Here is a 19,845-nt window from a genome sequence, read left to right as displayed (position 1 = left end):
TACCCTTGCACTACGGCGCAAAGGTGTGTGTGTGGAGCAAGGCAGCTAAAATCAGCACCTGCACTAGTTAGTGGGGAGGAGAGAGGCATAGTTCTGAAAATATGGCTCTTTCCTGCTCTCTCCTTCTCATGCAGCACCTTGCAGCATTTGTGGCTGCTGCAGTGTGCTGTGCGACAAGATTGTAAATCTAGGCCCTGGTGTCTGCAAATGGCAGTGCACTGCTACATCACAATTTATTAATATATTTGCAATAGTATGCTACAAAAAGCACCACTGGCAGCATAACACATCCTTACTACTGTTCTGCGGAATGAGTGCAGCTCAATTGCTGCAATTGTTCCATTAACATGAAGCTTACATTTTTCACTGTTGCTATGACTTCAGTGAGCAACACTGATGTCAGCCCCAACTCTGAAAATTGTTCCGCCACCATTGCTTTAGTGCAATGAAGGTAATGAACCCAAGCATTTCCATAATTCACTGGGGTGTTTAATTACTGACGTGGACTAGTTCAAGCACTCTCATATATATACTAAAGTAGAAAAACTGTGAAATGAATTATTTGCCTAGGATCACAGAGTTTGGTGAAGCAGAAGTGGGGAAGCTGTGATTCATCTAAAGTTTTCTAGTTTCATCCTGTGCTATTCAGCAACTAGATGGGTATCTCTTTCTCATATCAAACATTAATGCTTTTTTAAAAAATCTTGCCATATGATGTTAGAGAGTACAGTTTTTTTTGCAGTTTTGATAGCACAAACTTGGTCCAAGGTCGTAAGACAATTGTACATTTCTTTTCTTTTTTGAAGGACGTGGACTGTTTTGCCCTGGACTCAAAGGATGTGGAGCCAAGGCTGGGTTTTGAACCTGGTTCCCATATTTTGGCAACTAGGTCACATCTCCTCATATGAACACTTGGGTTAGAGGGCCCAAGAGGAAGCTCTCAAGTTGAACCAGTATCTCGTCAGTGGTTGTTTAACAGTGGGCAAAATGAATAATTAGCCTGAGGTAGATAAAAGCAGAACTAATTTAGCCTGGATACACGCCTAGCACCACTTTTCTGCCAACTAGTAGCTTGATTTCAGTGGATTTTACAGATGCTATATTAACATACAGCAAGCCACAGAACCGTTGGCGCATAAAACGGGATAAAAGCAAACCTCTAGTATATCTGGGACAGCAGTTTGCCATGTTTGACTCAGTCCGATTTGCATAGCTCACCCTCCCATAAGCCAAGAACTACCTTCAATGTGCTATCAGAAGGATTTTCCCACAAGTCCCATTTATATCAAGAATTGCCTCAAGTAGGTCAGCAACATCATTTTTCCACAGGTGAAGTACATACCAAGAAATACCTCAGGTTTGCCAGTGTCAACATTTGCCATTGGTTTCAGTATTGTGCCAGTTATGCCAAGCTAAAACACAAATTATATCTACTACGCCTGTGTTAGTATTTTGCCCGGGGTGTTCAACAAGGGAGTAGCTGGAAAATTAAAATACCCCCACTTGGAATCAAAGCTCTGAAAGCACCAAGCAAGCGAAGCACTCAGCTTAAAGCTCCTAGAACAGCCTCCTTTACTCTTACATGCAAACTTCTATCCATTCATCCTTTCAGTCTTCCACCTACCGGTTGATATCAACTATTTCACCTTTACATTCTGTCATCCATTCATTCTTTCATCCATCATTCAATCTTTCACCATTCCATCCATCCATTGGCCATTTTATTAATCCATCCATTCACACATCCATCATCTATACATGCATCCAGCCATCCATCCATTATCCCATACATCCATTATTTTACTTACCAATGCATGAATAAATTCTTTCATCCATCAATTGATCATTTTGTCTATCTATTCATTCATTCTCTCAGATTTCCATTTACTATGCAATTCTGTCATCCACCCATCTACTCGTCTCATCCACAAATCCTTTTATCCACTATTCTGCCTTTTCTTCCACCCACTCATCTTTTCACCAACCTATTCATCCATTCTTTCACCTGCCCATCCATCCTTTCACACACCCATTCCTTTACCCACTCACCCATTCTTTCGCACACCCATCCCTTCACTCACTCATCCATCCTTATCACCCACTGACCCTTTTACCTGTCCATCCATCATCCATGCTTTCATCCACCCATTCTTTCACCCACTCATCCATCCTTTCGCCACATTTAGCTATTCATCCATCTATCCACTCATCTGTCCATACTTGCACGTACTCATGCATTCATTAACTTTTATCTGGCAATCTGCCAATAAACAGCCTCAACCCTCGCTGTAGTTTCAAAAGCAAGGGGGTTCACGACACCCCTAGTGTCCCATACTTCAGGTATCTACACCTCTAGTAATCCAGTTCCAAGCATTACCTCTAGAATGATAGTGTCAAGCATTGTCTCTAAAATGCCAATGCCAAATACTTTGTTAAATGTGTTGTATCTAAGATGTTCCTTCCATATTCCTGGGTCAACAGCAGAATCTGTTTCAACTGCCATTTTTACAGGAACTGCTCAATGTCGGATAATAACAACAAATATTTTAATGTATTATTTTATTATTTAACAATTAAAGATTTGTGGTAATTTTACCCAAATGATTAGAATGCATCAGTTGTTCGTTTTGTTGATATGTACCCAGCTGTTGTTGACTCTTTGCTTGAGATGTCAGACTGGCAAGATCAGAACACCTCTTCCAAGGCTGAGCAGTTTCTCGTAGCTGTTCAGTCCCATAACTTCATTGTTGCTTTACATATCCTGGCATAATTTTCTGTGCTACTGCTTCCGCTACACACCAAGATCCTAATACAGATATGTTGGAGTGCATAAGACAGCCTGAACAAGTCAAACAGCTGATTCAAGAAAGCAGAGTCAAAGCTGAAGAAGCGTTTCCTGAAATTTTGGTGAAAGCCCAAACCACTCCTGGGGAACCTCTGACCATGCCGTGCCTTACTGGCAGCCAGACACATTGGGCCAGTTACAAGACTAGCAATCATGAGGCCTAATATAGGATTTCACTAATTTTACCATTTATAGACAATTTATTGAATAAATTGTCAGAGAGATTCAGCTAACATGTGAAAAAGGCACGCACAATGCAGTATCTGGTACCAAGGTTTGTCAACCAGGAGTCTTTTAAAAACTTGAAGGATGCTCTTGATTTATATGAGGATGATTTCCCTGGTACACGTGAGGATCTCAAAAAATGTGTATGATACATGGGTAATAACATGGCTGAAGGTGCCTATTGAAGAAAGGCCTAGGGACATAACGGATACCTTAAGTCATGCTCACATTGACTTCTATCCCAACATATACTGCATGCTTAAAACATTTGCCACTTTGCCAGTGACAACCGCATCCCTAGAACGGTGCTTCAGTTGTCTTCACAGACTGAAACAATATATTCGGCCAACACGGGGAAAGAACGAATCTCTGGACTGACAATGATAAACCTTTCACCAGCACATTGTCCTCGTGCAGAAGCAATTGTTGATGAACTGGCAAAAAAGGGTCGCCGCCTTGAAATAGCATTATAAAACTTGGTTCCATTGTGTTACTAAAGTGCTTTGTAGGAAAATATATAGAAGTGGCCTTTTAATTCAATTTTCCAGTACACTCAGTCCCTTTGTCTTAGACAAAGAGCATGTAAATGCACCAAATTAACAAAAATGTGGGCTCTGAGTGTTGTCCACTTTCAAATGCAGAATGTGTCACTTCTTTTTCTCAGCCTGTCTTGAGCATTACCCCTTCCCCATTGTCTGCCATGTAAGACCCGCCCCTATTGACTGACGTGTTAGCCATGCTCCTTTGTTTCACATGTTGGCCCACTGACAGTTAAGGCCTAATTGCCCCACTGACTCTAACTATAAGTGGTGAATTTCCATGGTTTCGTACGTTTAAAATGTGAGCCTAACTATAACGTCCCTGTAACCTTTGTTTTTTTAAGTGAATTTCTCAGTTTTTTTTATAATTCTATTTCCTAACTATAATGCTCTGTAACCTTTGTTTTTTTTCAGTGAATTTCTATGGTTTTTTAACGTATTGTAATTTTCATCACTATATGTTGATCCTACCACCACCGCCGCGTTAGCCTCAGGACCTGACCTGTGGCCAGACCCTGAGGCCAACCCCTAAAATCACCTGACCTTGTACAATGCGCATCGGAGGTTGCCCCAAAGACATGGCCTGCAGTCAGACTCTGAGGCCAGCTCCCCTAAGCACCCAACCCCATGCTGCACACTGCCCTTAGGCTGTGCACAGCAGGAGTAGGGCGCAGCCTCTCTGGGTGTGAGAATAGGTGTGAGAGGTTATATCTGGGGGTGAGAGTGACTGTGAGAGTGTCTGTCTGTGTGTGAGAGTGCGTACATCAGTGTTTTAGTGGGTGCATCAGTAGGTGGGTGCATGAGGGTGTCAGTGGGTCTGTGAATGGGTGTGTGGGAGTTTGAGTGGGTCTGTGAGTGGGTGCGTAACTGTAATAGTTGGTCAGTGAGTGGGTGCGGGAGGGTCTGAGTGGGGCTGTGAGTGGGTACATGAGGGTCTGAGTGGGTGCGTGAATGTCTTAGTGGGTGCGTAAGTGTGTGAGTTGGTGTGTGAGTGGGAGAAAGAGATTGAATGAGAGAAAGAGAGAGAGTGAGAGGAAGCAAGATGGAGAGTTTTTTTTTTTAGGCTTTGATTTATGATATTACTTAGAATGAAACATTACTGCACAATTTGAAAAGTAAAATGTTTCTGTCATTTAAAAACAGTAAGATCACCTTTCAGTATAAGCCTTAAACACTGGAATAAAACAATAAATAAATAAAGGAGGGAAATTACCAGGGACACACCTGGATTTAAACCCTCAACGCGGCAAGGCCTACAAACTTCACACTTGAGCTTTTTTTCATATTTTGTTAGCCCTTTATGGGCTATCTGGGCCCACCAGGGGAGCCTCAAGGCCTCTCCTGTATTCCCTGACTATTTTTTAAATTGTATTTTATACTATGCCCTTTACTGGCTGCTTTAAGTAGCAGGTGGTGGTCTTCGGAGCTGTGGGGGGACACCCCGCCCTTTAATGTAGATCATTGCCCAGGGGAGGTGGCGGTGGCACCCACTCCCCCCCCCCGGTTCAAATCAGTGTTGTCCCTGGGACTTGGCACTCCTGCTTGAGGAAAATGAGCCTGTGCTTCATTTACAAAAACTTTTTTAATCAGATCCAAGGTTACGCTGGGAACTGCAAAGACATTTAAAAAAAAAAATGCTTTTTAGCCGGTTGTAGTCTCTTTGGGACCCCACATCCAGAGCTAAGGGGTCACGGTGTCTGTTCCCTGGCCACTTTTCCTTTTTTTTTTTTACATTTTTGTCTGCTACTCGGCTCAAGCCGAGTCCCAACATGGCTGACAACACTTCCTTGTTTTTTCACTAGAATCTAGGCCCTAACTATTACTACCTAGACACCTATAGACATGATGGCTTGTTGAATAAGGTGCTCATTTGTGGTAACGCTATTTCTCGTAGAGACTATCCAACCGCAGATCCCTCACCTCAAGGCATATTAGCCTGGCTTAAAGAAATATACACATAACACATAGTTTAAATGTTGCTCCTAAGAATAATGTTTTTCACACCTTTGGAGGATCACATTGGAAAGACAACAGTATAAACCAAATATATACCTCCTGTTAGAAACAATGGGTAGAACAGAAACACCAATGTCTGTGTTAAATTCCACTTAGTAGGGGCAAACCTGGAATGTATGGCCAATCCACTGCCCAAAATAGAGATCCCCCTAATATTAATAATTGTGCAATTACTAATACCAGAACACATACAACACGATGAGGGGCCTCTGAGAGGAGCGAGCGTGGTTGTGAAATACAACAAAGTGATTGGCATTGTAATCTCAGAAAAAAATATATATGTATTAATATGCTTTCTCTTACATCCCTGCACTGGTATGAGAAACGTATTGACATCAGTGTTAGGGCGCTCTCTGCTTCTTATGGCTAGAAATATTTAAAAATTACCAGCTACCTTAGTAATACAGCATAATTAAATTAGGGTTTGAAAATGAATAGGATATGGCAGTACCACTTGCATTTTTGATGCTTATAATTTCGATAGGTAAAACCACATGTATTTATCATTATGCAAAGTTTGTGAAATACTATTTATTTTATTTCAGTTGATGCTGTAGCAGCAGCAGCCTTTGAAATGTTCGAAGACAACAAAACTGCAGTTGCTTTACTTTTTCGGAGCGGAAATGAATGGGTACAACTGTGTTACAAACAAAATAAACTACTAATAGAGGTAAGGTTAAAAAAATACATTTTGTATTGGCTGGGTGGTCTTTTCAAATATTTATCTCCTGGGAAGACATTATTTTACACATGATTATGTCATCAGCAGGACATGTTACACTTAATGTATTTGACACTGTGATAGTCGCACCAGTGACATCATCAGAAAGATACTCTAAAGTCTAGCAAATAAGGTCAACACAAAGTTAAATCCAGCTTCTGGAACAACACTTAAGGACAGATATACAATGAAATTTGTGTCAGGGTTGTGTCACTTCTGTGGTTCAGCCTTGATGCAAATTCATTTTTGTCATTTACTAAGCCATGCAAAGCAACTTTTTGTGGTTTATGAAATATAAAGTATCATAATGCAGCCTGTGACGCAGCCTTCTATTAATTTGAGAAGGTAAGGCATTCTATGAGTGGAACATGGGTGTTCCCATGCATCCACCCTTAAATATTTGAGCATTCCTAGATTTAGTAAAAATAGTAAATCTGGCAATGCGTCAAAAAGCTATGCCTCCCTGAAGCAGGCATAACGGAGAGAAATATTTGTATTCCTCTTTGTTATTTAATCTTTCTATGTGTGCTGCATTTTACAGCAGCCATAAAAAGAGGAATATGTCTCAACAGAGTTTTTGTGCAGGAAGGTATACCTTCCTGCAAAAAAACAATACTGTCTGTAACACAGACACCCTTACACCATGGTGCAACAGTGCCTGCATTGGCGCTAGTCAGCACAGTGCCCCAGCATTATCAGAAAGCAGAAATGTGCCAAAAGGTACTAATCAGGCAGAATTCAAAATGCTAAATGTGCAAATAAAGAATTTATTATTATATTCTCACAGAATTTCATGATCTTAAATGCACAGAAAGAACTCATCCCATTACTCACAAATTCACTGACAAACTGGCAAATCATTACACAACCAAAGCAGACACGTTGGACTCCTATTTTTTAAAACGAAAGAAAACCACCAGCACCTACCCATTTCCAACAATTCCCCACAAGTGTAGGCTAACCCAGCCTCTCAATTCCTTCAAACAAATATCACAAAGTGAATTTATAGTTCTGGTCTAAGCAAACAGACCAGCCACCTGCCCTTTTAACTCTTCACCACAAATCTTTAAAAACATTCTTTTAACTACCTCGGCTGCCATACCAGTAAGAAGAAGTATCAATAGTTCATTGCCTGCAGCATTGGTTCCCAACCTTTTGACTTCTGTGGACCCCCACTTTATCATTACTGAAACCCGGGGACCCCCACTGAATTATTATTCGTATCCGGGGACCCTTTCCACTGAGTCATTACTGAAAGCTGGGGACCTAGGCCCTCATTACGACCCTGGCGGTATAGAACCGCCAGGGCCGCGGCACGAGGGAGCACCGCCGACAGGCCGGCGGTGCCCCGCGGGGCATTCTGACCGCGGCGGCTTAGCCGCGGTCAGAGAAGGGAAACCGGCGGTCTCCCGCCGGTTTCCCGCTGCCCCCAAGGAATCCTCCAAGCCGGCGCAGCTTGCTGCGCCGGCTTGGGGATTCCGACTCCCCCTCCCGCCATCCAGTTCCTGGCGGTTCTCCCGCCGGGAACCGGATGGCGGGAGGGGGAGTCGCGGGGCCCCTGGGGGCCCCTGCAGTGCCCATGCCAACGGCATGGGCACTGCAGGGGCCCCCGTAAGAGGGCCCCAAAATGTATTTCACTGTCTGCATAGCAGACAGTGAAATACGCGACGGGTGCAGTAGCACCCGTCGCACCTTCCCACTCCGCCGGCTCGATTACGAGCCGGCTTCATGGTGGGAAGGTCGTTTTCCCCTGGGCTGGCGGGCGGCCTTTCGGCGGCCGCCCGCCAGCCCAGGGGAAAACTCTGAATACCCGCCGCGGTCTTCCGACCGCGGTGCGGTATTCACGATGCGCAACTTTGGCGGGCGGCCTCCGCCGCCCGCCAAAGTTGTAATGAGGGCCCTAATCTGTTAATGTTATTTCATTTTCTATCAGGTCGCGGATCCCCTGAGGAGGCTTTGCGGACCCCCAGGGGTCCCCAGAGCACAGGTTGGGAACCACTGACCTACAGGAATCTTTCCTCAGGACATACATATGCCCATTATTAAAGGAAACAAACCTGGACTCTCATGACCCCAACAACTACAGACGGTTACAAATTGGCCGTTCCTGGGCAAACTGATAGAAAAAGCAGCATTCACTCAGATGTCACAATTCATTGAAGATAACACCACACGTTCAGTCTATTAACAAGGATTCTGCTCAGGAAGAGGCACAAACTCTGCCCTTCTTGCCATCTGGGGTGACCTTAAAAACACAGTAGACAGGAATGGGGTCGATGCACTACTTTTCTTGGACATCTCAGCTGCCTTTGACACTGTTAACCAAGACACTCTAATACAAATACTCTTAGAAGGGACTGCTCTCTCAATATATCCTCTACCTCCACTGTCTGACTCATCCCAAACCTCATTCTACTACTACAATCTCCAAAACAACCCTTTCTAGACTCTGCTCCTTTATCCCTCCTTGGATCACTCCAAACCTAATTTTACTAGTATGATCCCCCAAACAACACTTTCTAAATTTGTCTCTCCTGTATCCCTCCTTTGACTCATCCCAAACCTCATTTTACTACTGTGATCTCCCTAATCCATTTCTAGAGACTCTTCCCTCCTCCAACTCTCATTTTACTTTTCCCATACCTCATCTCACTACTATGATCTCCCACATAACATTTTCTAGGCTCTTCCCATTTCTATCTCTCCATTATCCTATTTCAATCCAACTAACAGACTTGCAAGTCCACCGCTCAAAGTAACTCATATTTTCTTTTACTAATCTATTACTAATCCTTTTTGGGTTGCGGATACGTGCTACTCAACGAAAAGCACTTCGACGCCTCATCAAGGGCATTATGCGCTCTATAAATATAATTACAATATCTTAGTAGATATGGTACATTTCTGCTGTCTCCTGTGCACACAATGCAGCACATAAACTTTGCTTGCTGTCCTGCATTATGTGAAATGCAGGGGCAGCCCTTCTATTAGGGTGTTGGAGCGTTTCCCACCCATAATAACTGTAAAATTAATGCTTTTGCCTGGCCGCGCCACAGTTGTTGTGCTCTTTTTCTAGCCACTGGTGTCTTTCTGTGATGGGGTGAGTGGAGCCTAATGGACTTCAGGCTGAGCAGGGAAGCAAACCCTTGAATTGAAGAGTGCATCTTAGGTTTGAAAAGTGCCTTTTTTCGACCAGCCTGACATGTACACTTGAGGCCTCTCCCTACCTGTGTGACATTTGAGTCTGGGGAACAACACCCACAGTGCCCCGGTCTCCTAACGAGCTGAAGGGTTGCCTGCCCAAGCCAATCAAGACGCTGCTCTAATGCTGTTTACTAACATAAACAGCAAGCAAGCAGTGTCAGGACTGGCTCAGGAGCAGAATGAGGTGACAGGAGTAGGCCTTTAGTTCCCACACACAAGAAGCAGCGCAGGTGTGGGAGGCTGACAGAGCATAGCCAATCACTGCATGGCTCTATTTTGAAGCCATGCAGAGACTGGCCGTTTTTCATCTGTCCCTTTCTCTTTTCCTTCGTGCCCAGTACCAGTAACAGAATTGCGCACAAGAAAGTAGAAGAGAGGAAGGGCTGTATCTATAGGCCCCTAACGCCTGTGGCGCTAAGCACAGCTCCATATTTACAAGGTGGCATTAAGCCACATTTTGTGGCTTAACGCCACCTTGTAAATATGGCCCCTACCCACACAGCATTGTGCGTGGAAGGGGCATGCAATGGGCCACAGCAACACCCATTGCATTTTGATATTGCATCAGATTTATGAAATCTTGAAAACCTGAGGCCGGGCCAAAATCGCACGCCACCCTCAGGGGTGGCGTTAGCAGGGCGCAATGAGGAGGAATATTTGTATTCCTCCTCCTTTTTTGCTTTTTCAATGCATGCTGCATTCTGCCGCACACATATAAAAAGCTAAATGCCAGAAATGATTGTTTATGTGCGCGAAGGTTTCCATTCCTGAACATAAACAATCATTTGAAAATGACGCTTTGGCACTTCTGTTTGTGCTGCATTGTGCACACACACAGAAGTGCCAAAGCGCCATTAATTATTGTTTATGTGCCAAAAGGGACACCTTCCCGCACTTAAACAATCATACCCCTCAACATAGACATCCTTGCACAATGGTGCAAGGATGCCTGCATTGGCGCTGGCATCGAAATTTTGCACCAGTGCAGGGGGAAATGCATGGGTGCACAGTATTCCCTTAAATATGGCGCATCCCTGCGTTTCTAAAGTGACGCAGCGCGACGCAGCCAATTTTGCCGCAGCACCACGCTGTGCCACTTTTCTTTAAATCTGCCCCAAAATTGTTGCTGTTGTCTGCCTTGGGGTGCGCAAAAGCATTGGGTGGGGAGGCCTACGCCTTTCCAAGAATACTGCTTTGAATCCGGGCCCCATGGGCCGTCAGCATATATCCATGGTACCATCCTTGAGGGATGTCACTCACTAAGAAATGCATTTAAACAATAAAACCAGCCTTCATGCTCAGAGTACGTATTAGACGAGTTCAAATATGTTTTCATTGTATTTAAATATTATCAATGCTGTTGGGTGGTAACTAGGAAGATGCAAAGCAGTTTAAACAGCAGTTTTTGGGCCCTGCTCCGATTTGGCATTAAAAGTTAAATTCACATTTTAAATTTAACAAATGCAACCGAATGTATGCTTTGATCAAGTAATAGGGAGAGGCGTATGTCCTTCAAAGAAAGTCGTCATTTTACAGAAAAATTATGAATTCATTTTTTTCTCTTTGGATGGCACCAGTTCTGTTTCTCTCATTGATCTTTGTAGTTTTGGGCTGGGGAACGGCACACTTTCGTTGCTCACAGTGTTGGTTTCCACCTTCCCCTAGTATTTTATAATTGCATCACAGACTTAGATGTTAGCCTACTAAGTGTACACATTTTTCAAAATGAATCATGAAGGCTGCTCCCCTGGGCACTGAAGTGCTGTTAAAGCTGGCAGTGTTTACTTAATGGTGTTTTATTGCCTGTGATGAGCAGCCGCCATGATTTGTTTCAGGAAATAATTGTGCATGATCCAAGGCTGCCTGATGCAAATATAAAATACAGTTAGGACAGGTAAGAAGGTGCCAGGGCAAATTAATTTCTCCTGGTGTAGGGTGACCAGATATTGAGCACCAAAAAACAGGATATTTTGCAAAAATAGAAGAAAGGCTACAATTTTACAGCAATAGAGCGTCACAGAACAACAGCTGTCACCAGCATAGGAACACAGAAGAGGCACTAAGAAAATAACTAAAATGTAATTTTTTTAAACCAGCATCATACCTGTGAATTACATTTCTTAATTATAATAGCTCCTAACTAGCCCTGCTTTGGAACACCTTTAACTTTTCAGTTGATCCCCTCCAAAAACTGGGACATGAGTCAAATTTGCTGAAATCTGCTGGAGCAGTGGGTGACAAACTAGGACTGTCCTGGCAAATCCAGGACACCTGGTCACCCTAGCCTAGTGACCGCCCATAAAAAAAGTGTTGTCTCCCTTCAGCCTCTGCCCCTTTAGGCCCACTAGCTCCCCACGTTTATTCCACTAGTTGTGGAGGTAGCATTTCTGCTTGCAGGAGTGCTGTGGGCACACACGGAGCCCTGTTCTCTTTCCATTAAATCATATTCCTACTTATGGGAGCTTTAGGAAACACATCTCCTCTAACATAGATGGAGTCACAGTTTAGAGCTTGGAATCATGATGGAAGTTCATCGTGAGTGCATCTCACTTCTTTAGCTCCCCAAGGGTAATTGCAGCATGCAGAGTTGGACCTGGACAGAAAATAGGCCTGATGCTTGGTAACAAAATAAAGGTGGCCCTATTACTGAATCAATTAGTTAAAAAAAGAGGGAGGTAACATTTGCAAATCAGGGCAGTTATTGCTTGTAATTGGCAGGAATATCCGGTACTGAGTACCTTAACTTAATTAATTTGAAAGGGAGGTTACCCTCACTTCTCAGCACTGCTGCAATCTATTTGATAGGAGGGTATGAGCACTCTCATTAGCTGATATCTGCACTTCCATATTTCCATTTAAGACACTAGAAGCAGTGTGTTCCAAGGTAGGAGAGAGCGCATGCATTTGTGCTTGCTGACAGCAATGTTTATTGGTAATATCAGAGGAACCAACAGTAAAAATCGTCCCACCAGCCCTTATGGGGCCGTTTTTAATGTGCTTAAATATTTCAGTACTAAGGTGCTCATTCCGAGTCTGGCGGTCTTGAGACCGCCAGACTCGGGTTGGCCATCGGACCACCGCTGTAGTGGTGGTCCGACCTGCCACATTCCGGCCGCAATAATACCACCGACACCGCCATGCCGGAGACAGCCTCCCAGCAGTTGTAATCTGCCAGGACAGCACTGCAAGCAGCGCTGCCAGCCAGATTATGAGTTCCATTCCACCAGCCTTTCCATGGCAGTTCAACCCGCAGTGGAAAAGCTGGCAGAATGGGGGTGCCGGGGCCCCCATGCAGAGCCCTGTCGCTCATTTCACTGCTCGAATTATGGGCAGTGAAATGCGCAACGGGTGCTGCTGCACCTGCTGCATATCCATATTCACGCCGGCTCGATTTCGAGCCGGCGTCAATGTTAGGCCCTCTTCACCACAGGGCCGGCGGGCGGAAACACGCCATCCCTGCGGTGAAGTTGAAATACGGCCGGCGGTGTCCTGACGGCACCAGCTGTCAGGTGGCGGGTTGAGTTTGGCGAGCGCCCTCCACCGCTCGCCAAACTCAGAATGAGCTCCTAGGTGTTCACAACTGCTTTATACACCTTGCTTTTCCAAATTTGCTTTAAAATGCACCATTGCCACTTCTTTTCAAGATTTTCCTGGGGGGTAGGGCTGGGAACCTCCCCTAAACCTCCTTTGTTGGGCTTCCTCACGTTGTAACACTTATCCCCAACTTTTACGCCCCACCACTTTCAAATGTCACCAGCCACTCCCAGTGAAATGTAAGTAAATATGCCTCTTACATTTTGTCAGTCACAGCTGCAAGCCTGAACAATGAACTGTTGCCTAGTGACAAGAAAAAATATGGTTGCAAGTTCAAATCAAATACATAGAGAAGCAGTTCTTAACCATCTGACTTCTGTGGCTCCTGTACTGAACCACTACAGGAAACTGGAGACCTCAAAACATACATGTACAGTAACAAGTACACATAAAACAAATACACAGACGTTGACATATTTTATTTTATTCACAAACACAATGCACAAGAAAATGCACTTTTAATGGTAAGGTCTGAGCTATCCCAAATGTATTTTTTCTGTCTGAACAATGAAGCAATAGCATAGATTCTATTGTGTCACTTTGTATTTTTTTGCTGTGAAAACATGCTTGCTCTTTTTTTACCAGTGCTTCAGTTGAGTCTACAGATCATCCATATTAGATTCCATTTGGTGTATTATGTGCTGAACTTATGCAAGGTCAGGAGTACAACTTTATTTTTAGAAAGACGGGAGGGGACACACTGCCTGGCACTCAGGTGCTCATTCTGAGTTTGGCAGGCGGCGGAGGCCGTCTGCCAAACTCAACCCGCCACCTGACCGTTGGTGCCGTCAGGACACCGCTGGCAGTATTCCGACTTCACCGCAGGGCCGGTGGACAAAAACAATGTTTCCGCCCGCCGGCCCTGCGGTGAAGAGGGCCTTAACAGCGGGTGCAGCAGCACCTGTCACACATTTCACTGCCCATAATTCTGGCAGTAAAATGCGTGATGGGGCTGTGCCTGGGGACCCCTGCACTGGCCATGCCAAGTGCATGGGCAGTGCAGGGGCCCCCAAGGGGCCCCCGGCACCCCCATTCTGCCAGCTTCTCCACGGCGGTGTGAACCACCAAGGAAAGGCTGGCAGAATGGAACTCGTAATCCAGTGGGCAGTACTGCTTGCAGCACTGCTCTGGTGGATTAAAAGCGCCTGGACTGCCCGACTGGAGGCCGTCTCAGGCATGGCGGTGTCGGCATTTCGGCTGTGGTCAGAATGTGGCAGATCTCGATGGCCACCCCGAGTCTGGCGGTCTCAAGACCGCCAGACTCGGAATGAGCACCTCAATTTGGGAAGATGCATTGTGGTAAATACAGTACATGACAACATTGAAAGTCTTTAGTACTTCCCATTGTTGATGCAGCCAGTGCTGCGTATCTCTAGACACATTTCAGAATGTTTGTTCTTCTTCAGTGGAGAGTAACACTTAAAATGCAGTGATGCTGACAGGGGTACTCACAGTTTTCTCAGATTTCTGCACCATCAAAAATTGCAGGTGCATCCCAATAAGCTTGTCAGCCCAATTACTCAGCAAGGTCCCACAAACAAAAAGAGGGCCTCCGATGTAAAACTCATTCTCATTTATTGAGGGCTTTGAAATGTTTAATTTCGATTTTTCATTAATACTAATATTTCATTTTGTCGGCAGTCACCTGAGTAGGTGTCATGGACCCCCGGGGATAGGTGCACACCATGTTAAACATCACTGACATAGAGCCTTAGACACAGAGCTGCCTTATGTTACTTTGCATCAGGGAGGTGTTTTATGGGTGAAGCATGGATGTCCCCCTGTGTCCACCGATGGATTTCTTTGTGTGATGTATTCCACACCACACACAGAAAAGGAAAAATGGCTGTAGGGATTGTTTTTGTGCTGGAAAAACTATTCTACTTGCAATGCAGGCACATTCGCAGCAAGGCACAATGGTGCCTGCACCTTTACTTGCTGCCCTGCATTGTGTGACATTTTAGTAAATATGCCCCTCGATGTCTATTGTGCACTGCTTCTCCGCAGACAGTGTGGTTTTAGGTTGAAATAGGGAAGGAATGAGAAGAGTGTGGTGTGGGAAGAGGCAGGACACCAGGTAGGGATTTTTTTGCATTGGAGAAGCAGGAAAAGAGGGGTGAATAAGCAGAGAGTGGTAATAGATTAAGCTGGACGGACGCAAGGTTGTCATTTTTTGTATTTGGGGGTGAGTGATATGAAAGAAATAAAGACGAAGGTAGAAGGTTATCAGGAATTTGTTGTTTTGTATATTTCATTGGGGAGAGCTGGAACGTATCTAGGGCACTGGGACTGAGCGATAGAATGGCAGGCATTCTTTTTTATATTTTGGTGGAGGAGCGAAACATAACACATAAGGGTCTTGGGTTTGTGGCAGGGTATCAGGTACTTTAAAAAAATATTTTTGTGAGGGCTAAAACAGAGAGTAGTTGGGTGGGTTGTAGGACACCAGATTACGCATAGCTCCTCCACATCTGAGCAGGGAAAGAGCGCATGAGGCAGTGGCGTAGCGTGGGGGGTGCAGGGGGGGCCGGCCGCACCGGGCGCAACATCTGGGGGGGGCGCGCTCGCACTCGCGAGTGCTAAAATCCATGGGTTAGGGGGCGCAAATTACTTGCCTTGCCCCGGGTGCTGACAACCCACGCTACGCCACTGGCATGAGGGCCTACATATCACATACAATTAAATGGAAACACACCAGACTTGGTATAAAACAAGAGCTTTAGTCAGGAAAGAACATTTGCTCAGTGTGGTTTATATGAGTTATGTAGTTTTAAGGAAATAAGAATCACAGGAAATTGGTTTTGTTTGAATTGCTCAAACTTTAGTTCTATTTAGCAAACTAGCACAAAATTTGAAAGATGCTTAACATTCAGCTCACAGTAATTGTAAATTTGTGCAGATTTTCAAGGAGGGGCACGGTTAAGAGGAAGGTAAAGACATGTGTTCATTTACTAATAATTGTGGCATCCTTCGATGACTACACATGAAATTTGACATAATTTACTGCTGTGACCCTGACCTGCAAGTCGTTTTTGACACTCAAGTTTTAGGTAGTGTTAATAAAAAGGAAAAAAGCGCAAGCAAAGCCAAACACTTAAATGAGTGCCTGGCTTTGCTTGGAATGGCAGTATGTAGGGCACAGGGCTGAAGGATATGACCACCACGGGTAGAGGTGTACAGTGGTCTGCGGCCAGCTCCCACTTCATATGCCAATAGGACATATGCCTTTGGGCTTAGGCAGCCACAGCAGGTTGGGCTCTCGCAGGACATAACTAAAGACCCTGCAGTGCAGGAGTTGGAAGCCCACAGTGGGTTGGTCACATGACCTGATCACAGGCCAGACCCTATGGCCACTCCCTGCTGCAAATGGCCAAAGGCTGTGCTCTATGGTAGTTACGCATACAAGGGGGGTTTGACATAGCCTAACCACCGCTGGGTGTGGCCAAAAAGCTGTGTGACATTACAGACATTATAAATAAATAAAATTCACTGATGACATCTCAAATTTCAACTTGAAACCAGATTACAATAACCATAATGTAATGCTGGAGAGGATGTAGCAATATGTTAGTGGGGAAAGTACATGTTAGTACACTGTTTAGTTATCTTTTACATTCCATTTGACTTACCTTAGACATAATTACAATGAAAGTTTGACGAAATATTCAGTCACAAGAAGAGACGATACAGCTTTTATCTGAGTATTTATTAGTGGGAATAAGGGGAATGTTCAAAATAGTACGTTTAAACCAATGAGTTAATGGGTTGATAGCCTTCAGTGTCTCATTCTCTCCCACATATCAGTCTTGATTTTATGTGTTTTTTTATAATGCTGAACATGAATCGTAAATATGCTTACCGAATTTTGCACAAATTGTGGCTGCTATTGCATACTTGCACATGTAAAATTTGCAGCACTGTGGGAGGCATGCCGTTTTCTGCATTTGCAATCAGATATGGTGCTCTGGGCATTCTTAGGATTCAGTTTTTCCCTGGCTGTGTTCAGTGTTCAAACTCCTGTGGCACATGAATGGACTCCATTTTGGTTGGCAGTCTAGTTTCTTTCTTTGACCTGGCCACAGTATTTGATGAGGGCTGGTGCGCGAATTCACCATTGATGTGGTGCTGACACGCTAAAGGCATGCCAAAAGCAAGCCCGTCTGTGTCCGTCTTGGTCAGGCTGGGGCCAGGGGCCAGAACCCCTGACCCTTTTGCTTCACATAGAAAAAAAAACTTCTCTGAGGACATGAATTGCCATAAACATCTAGCTAATAAAGCCTGCTGTCACTCTCTGGACCCTGTAATCATATCCAGTAAGGGCCCAAGTTGCAACTACATGCTTAGCTCTGTTGTAGCAAATGTGACAGACAAGCCTTTCATTATTTGTAGCAAACAGGTTCAGACGACTCCTGGGCAGCCAGAACCTCATTGGCACATGCTCCTAATCCATTGTAGATCCCTCCCAAAACGTAACTCAGAGTTGTTCATATTTTTAGAGGACAATCACCTAGAAGTGCTTTTCCTGACGGAAACATGTCTCAGAGACGACAGCTGCCAGTTGTGGCAGTAGCACTTACACCCAGCTACTCAATTGCAAGAAACAATCAGGTTAAGAAGTTGGGAGGGGGCGTAGCCATTATTTTTATATTTTTTTGTTTTGTAATTTTTTATTGAAAATTGTAAGCATGGAAATAGCATCATACATAACAATAACAATGTAGTGGAACATGATGAGCTTTCTCCACTAGTACACCCAAAGCATTAGCAATATCCATAAAACTCAGCAGTGAAATACAATGCCACAGATTGCAAAAACTTAACGGAGTGGCCGTATGCGTGTACGGTTATGTGTACGGGGCCCTAGGCATATGCCAATCGGGGGAAAGGCAAATTACCGTAAAATGGCAGTGCCAACCGCAGACCTCAGTAAGACAAGGAACAATGCTAGGATTTGTATCTTCAGCGAGCCGAAGGAATCTCTATTTTACTGACCCAGTGAAAGGCCCTCGCAGGTCTGGGGTCATTGGTAGATGATAATCTCAGGGGGGTCACATCAGTACAACGAAGGGGGTGAGTGTGGTAGAGGGACAATATCTATCACTGGGAGCTCTTATTATGGAAAGAGAGGAGATGGTTCTGCAGTTTATGAAGAGAGGAGAGGGATGGAGGGTAGGATCAGATACCTTTAAAAAAAAGGAAAAGGTGGGGGAGAAGAGGGTCAGGGGAGAGAGATGAGAAGGAGTGAAAGGAGAAGAAGAAGAAAAGGGATAAAGAAGGGGAAGAGAGAAAAGAGCAGAAACGACAAGGAGAGAAAAAAATAAAAGCGAGAGGAAGAGGAAGAAAGAGAGAGAGAAAGAAAGAGAGCAACCGGGGGTAATGGAGGGTGTAATGTGGGGGAAGTGCAAGAGAGTGGGGAGGAGGAAGGAAGGGAAGAATGAATGAATGGGGGCTCAGCCGTCAGTGTGTCAGAGGAAGGGGCCAATGTTTGCAAAAATTCCTCTGCCCTCTGATGTAGGTTATAAATAATTTGCTCATGAGCAGCTGTTTGGAACATTGCTGACAGAGATTCATCATGTGAGAGGGCCGTCGTTGTGCGCCAGTGTTGGAGAATACAAAGTTTAGCTCTAGCCAGCGCTGTATGCAGGAGGTAGAGTTCTGTGCGAAACAGGCCCTGAATTTCACTAGTATTGTGCAATAGGAGCAGAGTTTCCGGAAGAAAAGACGGGAGAGGCAAGACCCTTCGCAGCATAACCCTCAATGCTTCCCAGTATGGCAGTATATTCGGGGAGTCAGAGTATATGTAGTAGGTTGCAATGCAGGTGGGGGCAGGGCCAGCAGTTCGCATGGGGCAGTAGTCCTGCTGATCTAAGTTCTGGGGCATCTAGTACCCTTTGTGCAGAGTTTTAAAAAAGACAGAATTTATTTTGAGCCTCCCTAGCCCCCTGTTCCCACGCTTCCAATATGGCAGTCCAGTCTTCCATATACCTGTAATTGAGCATGACATTTGGCCTTGAGGGTGGTTAGAAGGAGCAAAGAGAATAAGTGCCAGCTTAGCAGGTTGTCCAGACCGGACGTCACTCCCCAGAAGGAACCCCAGGTTTCCAAATAATCGAGCACCGGGGAACGCTGTAAGGTCCATGGATGGGTCCCCATACAGCTATAAAGGCAGTGCGAGAGCTACCGGTATCGCTAGGAATAGTGGCTGGGTAGCTCAACTTCACCTCGTAACGCCGGGAACGGCTTCAGCTTCCCATTATCCAGCAGTTGATCGATATATAAGATGCCCTTAGATAGACAGTCCTCCCAGTCAATCACTTCCCTCCAATTAGTAAACCAGCATTGCCCCCAAGTGAGTATGAATCGGAGAGTGAGCCTAGAGCCAGGAGTTCAACATGGCCTGCATCACTGATTGAGCAGGTCGGGATGGGCGAGTCCTGGTGCCATAAAGCACATCTAGTCCTTGTGGCATTTGTGGTAGAGTGCCTTCTGCCTTCACCCACAGTGGGGGATCTGGGATACCTGGAAGCATGAAGGCCAGTTGAGAAACATGTAGCGCCAGCGGTCGTGTTCCACAGAAGGTAATCCCAGTCCTCCGCATTCCAGGTGAGCAATGAGTTTAGCTCTGGAGAGTCATGGTCTCATTGAACCCCACACAAATGTGTGTATACCACTATCTACCGCTCTGAGCATTGGGAGAGGTA

General features: G+C 44.9%; 1 protein-coding gene across 7 annotated transcripts in view; it reads left to right on the top strand.

The window, feature by feature from the left end:
• LOC138300566 (uncharacterized) overlaps positions 1-19,845 on the top strand; it is a 960,785-nt gene that overhangs the window by 778,442 nt on the left and 162,498 nt on the right. For all 7 annotated transcript variants that reach the window (XM_069240117.1, XM_069240136.1, XM_069240146.1 and 4 more), the window contains one exon: positions 6,171-6,295. In XM_069240117.1, the coding sequence (XP_069096218.1) occupies positions 6,171-6,295 (125 nt within the window). The remainder of the gene's footprint in view (positions 1-6,170; positions 6,296-19,845) is intronic.

Source organism: Pleurodeles waltl, chromosome 1_2 (assembly GCF_031143425.1).
Source record: "Pleurodeles waltl isolate 20211129_DDA chromosome 1_2, aPleWal1.hap1.20221129, whole genome shotgun sequence".
Lineage (NCBI taxonomy): Eukaryota > Metazoa > Chordata > Amphibia > Caudata > Salamandridae > Pleurodeles > Pleurodeles waltl.
Note: the sequence above shows the minus strand (reverse complement) of the source record. Positions and strands in the feature narration are given on the sequence as shown.